General features: G+C 37.7%; 2 protein-coding genes across 2 annotated transcripts; both read left to right on the forward strand.

Annotated features, from left to right (window-relative positions):
- Window positions 1–636: 636 nt before the first annotated feature.
- On the forward strand, window positions 637–1671 carry LOC307134890 (trace amine-associated receptor 4-like; the record flags this gene model as incomplete). Its single annotated transcript, XM_079830971.1, has 1 exon — window positions 637–1671. The coding sequence occupies one exon, from the start codon at window positions 637–639 to the stop codon at window positions 1669–1671; it is 1035 nt and encodes a 344-aa protein (XP_079687097.1).
- Window positions 1672–7908: 6237 nt separating this feature from the next.
- LOC307134891 (trace amine-associated receptor 4-like) lies at window positions 7909–8943 on the forward strand (the record flags this gene model as incomplete). The annotated part of the gene is made up of 1 exon (XM_079830972.1): window positions 7909–8943. One exon carries the CDS (start codon window positions 7909–7911, stop codon window positions 8941–8943), a length of 1035 nt encoding a protein of 344 aa, XP_079687098.1.
- Window positions 8944–10007: the final 1064 nt, after the last annotated feature.

Raw genomic sequence — 10007 nt, forward strand, 5'->3', positions numbered from 1 at the left:
CTCATGTTCGAACCGCCCGCTCCAAGCGGGACTCGAACCCTGGTCCGCCAGCATGAGAGTCGGACGCTCTAACAAGGAGGCTAAAGGATGCAACCCATATTGTCAGTCGCTAGAGTGTCTCTTGAGATCAGAGGAGTGAGGTTTACTCGCACAGCAACAACTAGCTGGCTTCCATTACACTCACCCCCCCAAACCTCACTCCCATCTTGGTCATGGCACCATGTTTAAATATCAACTATTTAAAGTGTAAATGAGTTGAAAAGATCATTTATTATTATTATTATTTTTTTTTTTTTAATCTTTAGTAATATATTTCAGGCACTAAGAGTTAATCCCCTGAGTTCATGTTGTTTTTGTAACTATGGGTTACATTGACAGATGAAGGGGGGTTACCTCAAATCTGAGAGTATATATGAACAAGACTGAGCTGAGACTGTCCATTTAAGAATTTAGCCTATTTGTGTGGGCATGTACCGAATTTATATTCATCTTTCTTTGGATATTTGTCTTTACAGTATCATTATTTATGAAATAAGTCTGGGCTTATTTTGGTCAATATTTTTGTATCTTTTTACATTTACAAAACAAATATTGTGTTTTAATCCTGCATATCAGTCATTATCTGGGGCAGCCGTGATGATTTCAAATGAAACTGACATTTTCTCTGAGAATGTGCTTCTCTGCTATCCACTCCTGCTGGACTCCTGTCCAAGAGCTCATCGTCTTACTGTTCTTAAAGTGGCAATGTATGCTTTCATGGTGCTGATGATTCTCACAACAGTTTTTGGGAACCTGCTAATTATCTTCTCCATCTTTCACTTCAAACATCTACAGTCTCCAACTCACATGATCGTTCAGTCGCTGGCAGCTTGTGATTGTCTGCTGGGCTCTTTGGTCATGCCGTACAGCATGGTGCGATCTGTTGAAGGCTGCTGGTATCTGGGAGATGTTGTGTGTAAAGTGCATTCAAGTTTGGACATGACTTTCAGTATCTCTTCCATATTGCATCTCAGTTTAATAGCTATTGACAGGTACTGGGCCATTTGTGATCCTTTAAGGTACACAATGAGGGTCACAAATAACACTGTGGCTGTATTTATTACCTTCACATGGCTGTTTTCGATTGTGTACAGCTTTTCTGTTGTTTTTACAGGGGTGAACAACGTTGGTTTGGAAGAACTTATAATGCAGATTTCTTGTTTTGGTGGCTGTGTTCTGTTTTTTAACAAAGAATGGGGCTTAATTTGTGCACTTTTTGTGTTCCTAATTCCAGGAACTATCATGACCTCTCTGTACTTGAGCATCTTCAATGTTGTGAAAAAACATGCAAAGGTTATGTCAGAAAGAGTGACTGTGACGGCAAAAGGAGGGTTGAAGAGCCAAAGCTCTGCTCAAAGAGAAGGAAAAGCAGCAAAAACTCTTGCCATTGTCATGGGTGTTTTTTATCTCTGCTGGCTGCCTTTTTTTACCGCCACTGCTGTTGATCCCTTCATCAATTTCACGACTCCTGTTAATGTTTTTGATGCTTTGGTTTGGTTTGGATACTTTAACTCCACTTGTAACCCATTGATCTATGGTTTTTTCTACCCTCGCTTTCAAAAGGCCTTTAAGATTCTCATATCCACTTATATCTGTGGCATCAGTGAGTCACACACATTGACATTTGAATGAATATGACATGATATTATCTTTACCTTTTTAATTATATATATATAATATATATATGAATGAAGGTTGAAAATTTCATTGTAGTTTTATCACCCACTTGTCCAAGTGAAGTTTTTCTTGAACACCCTAATAAAATATATTTTTGGCCAGTCATAAGCCTGTTGAAGGGGCTTTCAGTCTTTAGTAATGATTTAGATGGAAGCAAATGTAAATCGAGGTCAATGACCATTACCAATACTTCAACCATCGTTTCTAAAATGTAACATGTAAAAGTTATTGTTTTTGTGTTTTTGTGGTTTATAAATCATTTAAAAAAAATGAATCTTGATTTGTCATGTAAAGAATACGTTTAATAAGTGAATGACTAGTAATACGTTATCTGTATCTGTAAGTATAATGGGTTGATTTGATGTGAGCTGTGACAGTAAACCACTCTGGAACCTGTTTCATAATAAAACTGGAAGAATGACTTTCAACAACTTTTCACCTCTGAGAGTCGCACTGTCATTAAAAGTGAGAAATGATAACAAGTCTCCTGGGTATTCGTGTGGACGAAACACAAACATTGCATCATAACTAAGGTGTGTGTGTGTGTGTGTGTGTGCATTATGAATGAGTGACATTTATGGAAGATCAAACACTGTGAGCAATATTGCTGCAAATTGTTAATTTACAAATGTCTGAGAATTTGACTGAATTTGGCTTGAGTGGAATTTGAACTTAGGTCTCCTGTGTCAAATTTAAAACCAGCACAGCCTATGTGCCTTGATGAAGTCAGTCTACATTTAAACATAGTTTAAAAATCATATTTAATAGTACAGTAGCCTAGGCCTACTATTTCAGATAAACATCCATCAATGAATTAAATTTTTTAATGGGTTTCAAAGTGTTCTGTGTATACCATTTGGAGGGAGGTTAAAATCAAAGTAAAGGTTCTTTACATAATGCACACAATTATTTATATGTAGACTATACACCGAGCAAGCATAACATTATGACCTAATATTGTGTTGGTCCCCCTTTTGCTGCCAAAACAGCCCTGACCCGTCGAGGCATGGACTCCACTAGACCCCTGAAGGTGTGCTGTGGTATCTGGCACCAAGATATTAGCAGTAGATCCTTTAAGTCCTGTAAGTTGCGAGGTGGGGCCTCCATGGATCAGACTTGTTTGTTCAGCACATCCCACAGATGCTCGATTGGATTGAGATCTGGGGAATTTGGAGGCCAAGTCAACACCTCAAACTCGTTGTTGTGCTCCTCAAACCATTCCTGAACCATTTTCGCTTTGTGGCAGGGCACATTATCTGCTGAAAGAGCCACAGCCACCAGGGAATACCATTTCCATGAAAGAGTGTATATGGTCTGCAACAATTCTTAGGTAAGTGGAACGTGTCAAAGGAACATCCACATGGATGGCTGGACCCAAGGTTTTCCAGCAGAACATTGCCCAAAGCATCACACTGCCTTCGCCAGCTGGCCTTTTTCCAATAGTGCATCCTGGTGCCATGTGTTCCCCAGGTAAGCGACGCACACGGCCATCCACTGGCGTAAAAGATAACGTGATTCACCAAACCAGGCCACCTTCTTCCACCTTTTTCAGTGGTAGACAGGGGTCAGCATTTGACATCCTGACTGGTTTGCAGCTTTGCAGCCCCATACACAACAAACTGTAATGCACGTCCCATGTGCATCAATGAGCCCTGGCCGCCCATGACCCTGTCGCCAGTTCACCACTGTTCCTTCCCTGGACCACTTTTTATAGATACTGACCACTGCAGACCGGGAACACCCCACAACCTGCAGTTTTTTGACCCAGTCGTCTAGCCATCACAATTTGGCCCTCGTCAAATTTGCTCGCTTGACAATATTTCCTGCTTCTAACACATCAACTTTGAGGACAAAATGTTCACTTGCTGCCTAATATATCCCACCCACTAACAGGTGCCGTGATGAAGAGATAATCAGTGTTATTCACTTCACCTGTCATAATGTTATGCCTGATTGGTGTTTCTTTGTTTTGATGAGCACAAAAGAAGATATTTAGAAGAATCTTTGTAAACAAGCAGAGAGAGCAACCATATTAGGGGGGAAAATACTATGGTAGTCAATGGTTGCACTCTCTACTTGGTTACAAACATTCTTCTAAATATCTTCTTTTGTGTTCATCAAAACAAAGAAACTCATACAGGTTTGAAACAACTTGAGGGTGACTAAATTATGACAGAATTTTCATTTTTGAGTGAACTATCCCTTTAATAGTACAGTAGCGTAGGCCTACTTACTCAGATAAACTACACAGACAAAAAAATTATTCTTGATTGAAGCACTTTTTCTAATGTGTCTGTGTCGGTATTATAATCATAAAGTTAAAGAGTTCTCCAGGGATGATGAATTTTTGTAGGCCAAAACCCGGAAACGAGTTAGCATTTTAGCACTTCCGGTTCTTCGTCCTAAAGTCAATGGGTTTTTGGTTACAGTTTTTCTCAGTCGCTTTGGTACATTTCTCAGATCAGAATTGAAATTCTCAAAGCTACCTGTTCAATTCTCACATCATTGAGTCACTTGTGCACATCAAAAAAGCAGTTTCTCATTTATTTGAACAAGTTGCAAATCCTTTGGTATATCCATGCAAATGATTATGTACAATTCTCTGCTGTTTCCTACATTATCAATTGCTTATGTCATGTTGATCAAAAATGTATTATAATAGGTCTCTGTTGAATAATCTCACCCCCCACAACATTTAGCCATTAGTTCATAGCATAAGTCTTTACATGCAAAATGTTTGAACAAGTTGTCATAATATGTCAAGCATATTTCTATACATTTCCATTAGACTTTTGTTCTAAAGATATTTGTTGTGATGTGAATGAGAATTTGTGGCCCAACAGACAGGAACATCAGGAGGTGTAGGAAGACTGCACTGTAATTCCTACAGCACTGCATGTACAGTTTTCCCTAAGGAGATTGTCCTATGTTCACATTTCTCCCTTTTTTTTCGTGTGCTATGCAGTGCTGTCTTTTCCTTTTCTGTATCGCAATGAACAGTACAAACAGTAAGAGCGCAAATGTGAATCTTGTCGAGTCTCTTGCAATCAAACTCCCACATACACTAAGGTGTAACCTTTACAATTTACAATACAGTTTTTCTCAGTCGCTTTGGTACATTTCTCAGATCAGAATTGAAATTCTCAAAGCTACCTGTTCAATTCTCACATCATTGAGTCACTTGTGCACATCAAAAAAGCAGTTTCTCATTTATTTGAACAAGTTGCAAATCCTTTGGTATATCCATGCAAATGATTATGTACAATTCTCTGCTGTTTCCTACATTATCAATTGCTTATGTCATGTTGATCAAAAATGTATTATAATAGGTCTCTGTTGAATAATCTCACCCCCCACAACATTTAGCCATTAGTTCATAGCATAAGTCTTTACATGCAAAATGTTTGAACAAGTTGTCATAATATGTCAAGCATATTTCTATACATTTCCATTAGACTTTTGTTCTAAAGATATTTGTTGTGATGTGAATGAGAATTTGTGGCCCAACAGACAGGAACATCAGGAGGTGTAGGAAGACTGCACTGTAATTCCTACAGCACTGCATGTACAGTTTTCCCTAAGGAGATTGTCCTATGTTCACATTTCTCCCTTTTTTTTCGTGTGCTATGCAGTGCTGTCTTTTCCTTTTCTGTATCGCAATGAACAGTACAAACAGTAAGAGCGCAAATGTGAATCTTGTCGAGTCTCTTGCAATCAAACTCCCACATACACTAAGGTGTAACCTTTACAATTTACAATACAGTTTTTCTCAGTCGCTTTGGTACATTTCTCAGATCAGAATTGAAATTCTCAAAGCTACCTGTTCAATTCTCACATCATTGTGTCACTTGTGCACATCAAAAAAGCAGTTTCTCTTTCTTTGAACAAGTTGCAAATGCTTGTGTACATCCATGCAAATGATTATGTACAATTCTCTGCTGTTTCCTACATTATCAGTTGCTTGTGTCATGTTGATCAAAATGTATTATAATGGGTCTCTGTTGAATAGTCTCACCCCCCACAACATTTAGCCATCAGCTCATAGCATAAGTCTTTACATGCAAAATGGTTGAACAAGTTGTCATAAAATGTCACGCATATTTCTATACATTTCCATTAGACGTTCACATTTCTACTTTTGTTTTTCTGTTTTTTTTCTCTTTGTGCTATGCAGTGCTGTCTTTTCCTTTCTGTATCGCAATGACATGGTCTGTCAACAAATTACAGTACAAACAGTAAAAGCATAAATGTGAATCTTGTCCAGTCTGTTGCATTCAAACTCCCACATACACTAACGTGTAACCTACAATTTACAATAATTGTCATCAAAACTTTAGCCATATTTACATCAGAACATCCCTCCAGTGTACACTGTTATATTGACAACATGACTAAGCAATTTGACTGTCTTATCCGTACACAATGACACAAGGACTTGTCATCCTGATGGCACTGACATGTTCATTGACACAGATATTTACTTTTGAGAGATGAACTAAGGATTTTGAGCAAGATACTGGCTTTTGCAGGTAATCCATGGTGTTTTGCTCTTTGTACGAATTGTTTTGAGAAATGGACTTACTGTTTTGCAAATGTCGAGGATGATTCGAGAAATGTACCAAAGCGACTGAGAAAAACTGTAATTGTCATCAAAACTTTAGCCATAGTTTACATCAGAACATCCCTCCAGAGTACACTGTTATATTGACAACATGACTAAGCAATTTGACTGTCTTATCCATCCACAATGACACAAGGACTTTTCATCCTGATGGCACTGACATGCTCATTGACACAGATATTTACTTTTGAGAGATGAACTAAGGATTTTGAGCAAGAGACTGGCTTTTGCAGGTAATCCATGGTGTTTTGCTCTTTGTACGAATTGTTTTGAGAAATGCACTTGCTGTTTTGCAAATGTCGAGGATGATTCGAAAAATGTACCAAAGCGACTGAGAAAAACTGTAAATGCTTGAAATAAGGTATATGGTAGGGCTGGGTAAAAATATAGATTTCTCGATTTTAATCGATTCTCATTTTTACGAACCGATATTGATTCTTAAATCCCAAAAATCGATTAGTCTATCCTGTTTTAAGTTCATGAATGAACGGAACATTGTAGCGCGCCTCCAGTCCCATCCACTAAATCAATCTTTGTGCTTTGTTACTTTTGATATGAAACAAAGTCTATTTTATAATGAAATTCAAAAAATAAATACCGTTTTGGTGTCTCTATTCTGTGGCGTGAGTAATGTCATCTCATCCGCCTAAATAGCAGTTACAGTGCGAAATAAACATGAATGTACATCTTAAGTTATGTTAAAAGATAGAGTACAACTTACCGAAATCTGTATCACGTCACATGTAATCGCTCAATCAGTTTCAACCGCAGAAAGACACAATAAAACAGCTTGTAAACAAATATAATTATGTGATTGTAAAGTTATTATTATATCTTGAGTGTAATTTAAGTGTTTGTATACAAATAAGTTAATTTTAAGTATTACAGTAATGTAGTACCAACTGTATATAGTTTACAACATTAGTTGAGAGAAAAATGACCATGTACCATATGATATATCCAAAATAATCATATCGAATCGAAAGCTTGTGAATAGATAGATAGATAGATAGATAGACAGACAGACAGACAGACAGATAGACAGATAGATAGATAGATAGATAGATAGATAGATAGATAGATAGATAGATAGATAGATAGATAGATAGATAGATAGATAGATAGATAGATAGATAGATAGATAGATAGATAGATAGATAGATAGATAGATAGATAGATAGATAGATAGATAGATAGATAGATAGATAGATAGATAGATAGATAGATAGATAGATAGATAGATTTTATCGTCACCTGGGTGCGCCTTGTGTACCACGATTACAACAGTTACTGCATCATTTGTTAGCTTATTCAAATATGTTAATGAGGGTCAGGGCGTTACCTGTTTTGGAACCTGAGTGTGTATATATTGCTCAAACTGCGCTGCTGAATCCATAGACTATATGTAGTTTCCTTATGTGCATGTACTGTATATTTTCTTTGTTTTTTGGTCTCTGTCTGACTGTGGTTGATTCCCTTCCGAGTTTCAACGATATCTTTGTGATTTTATTTTTTACATTTACAAAGGAAATATTGTGTTTTGATCCTGCATATCAGTTTATATCTTCGTAATGACCTCAAACGAAACTGACATTTACTCTGAGAATGTGCTTCTCTGCTATCCACTCCTGCTGGACTCCTGTCTAAGAGCTCATCGTCTTACTGTCCTCAAAATGGCAATGTATGCTTTCATGGTGCTGATGATCCTCACAACAGTTTTTGGGAATCTGCTGATCATCATCTCCATCTCTCACTTCAAACATCTACAGTCTCCAACTCATCTGTTCGTTCGCTCTCTGGCTGCCAGTGATTGTCTGCTGGGCTCTTTGGTCATGCCGTACAGCATGGTGCGATCTGTTGAAGGCTGCTGGTATCTGGGAGATGTTGTGTGTAAAGTGCATTCAAGTTTGGACATGACTTTCAGCATTTCTTCGTTAATACATCTCAGTTTAATATCAATTGACAGGTACTGGGCCATTTGTGATCCTTTAAGGTACAAAATGAGGGTCACAAACAACACTGTGACTGTATTTACTACCTTCGCATGGCTGTTTTCCTTTGTGTACAGCTTTTCTATTGTGTTTTCCGGGGTGAACAAAATTGGCTTGGAGTCGTTTATCATGCAGGTTTACTGTGTGGGAAGTTGTGTTCTGTTTTTTAACAAACAGTGGGGTCTTATTTGCTCACTTCTCACATTTTTCCTCCCTGGGACGATCATGAGCTCTCTGTATATGAAAATCTTCCATGTTGCAAGAAAACATGCAAAGGTTATGTCAGAAAGAGTGACTGTGGTGGCAAAAGGAGGGTTGAAAGGCCAAAGCTCTGTTCAAAGAGAAGGAAAAGCAGCAAAAACTCTTGCCATTGTCATGGGTGTTTTTTATCTCTGCTGGCTGCCTTTTTTTACCGCCACTGCTGTTGATCCCTTTCTCAATTTCATGACTCCTGGTGAAGTTTTTGATGCTTTGGTTTGGTTTGGATACTTTAACTCCACTTGTAACCCATTGATCTATGGTTTTTTCTATCCTCGTTTTCAGAAAGCCTTTAAGATTCTCATATCCACTTATATCTGTGGCTTCAGTACCTCAAACAACTTGATACCTGAATGAATATTATCATATTAACTTTTATAAATTTGTTACTGCTACTCCATTCATGAATAAATCATTGTAACTTTGTTTATTAAATGTAAACAAAGGTAACGCTATTGTAAGAAATTATTTGATCAGGCATGCATTATCCTCTCCAGTCTAACCATCCCAAATGTTAGACAGTATTTTCTTAAAATTGAACTAAAGGCACTCACTCCTTGGGCACTCATGACCCTGACACCAGTTCACTGGTTGTCCTTCCCTGCACTAATTTGGATAGATAATAACCACTGCATACCAGGAACTACACAAAAGACATGTCGTTTTGGAGATGCTCTGACCCAGTCACCTAGCCATATCTATTTGGCCCTTGTCAAAGTCATTCTGATCTTTTCACTTGCCAATTTTTTCTTCTTTTAACACGTGAAAATTTTAAGAACTGACTGTTCATTTAGGCTATATGCAGGGGTGCACATAAGTGATGCTGTGCGCGAGCAAAATAAAAAATGCCCTGGGTAAATAAATTCAGACCACTCATTTGCGTATAGACATGGTTGACACCTGTTAATGCACAACCACTGTTTTAGATTGACTAACTGTAGGCTACTGTATAGGATTTCCATTTGAACTTAATGCATAATAACTCTGCCAGTTTCATACCAATACGAAAAGTTGTGACATTCACTGATGCGTTTCACTCAGCAGTGCTAAAACTGGTGTCATCATGGCAAATCGGGTCCTCCCTTGAAATCAGGTCTCGTTTTCTTTTTGCCGTTATTGTCTGAGCAGACACATTTCATTATGCATTTCCTGATTCTTTAATTACAACCTTTATAGTGCTTGTTTTAAACCTTTCTAGTCTTAGAATTTAAGAACCAGCTAACCAGTTGTCCTCACAAATTAAACATGCTTAATTTTTGCGACTGGCGCCAGTGAGATCCTGAGATGCGTTCCCTGTCAAACATAATTTTTAACAAACACATCAATCTTTTTGATGTTTCTTGTTTTAATTCATGTTAACATTGCAAGTTAATTGTTTTAGGCTATTTTTTTTTTCTGCAGATGGAAAAAAAGTTAAACTG

This window comes from Gobio gobio (genome assembly GCF_949357685.1).
Source record: "Gobio gobio genome assembly, chromosome: 12".
NCBI lineage: Eukaryota > Metazoa > Chordata > Actinopteri > Cypriniformes > Gobionidae > Gobio > Gobio gobio.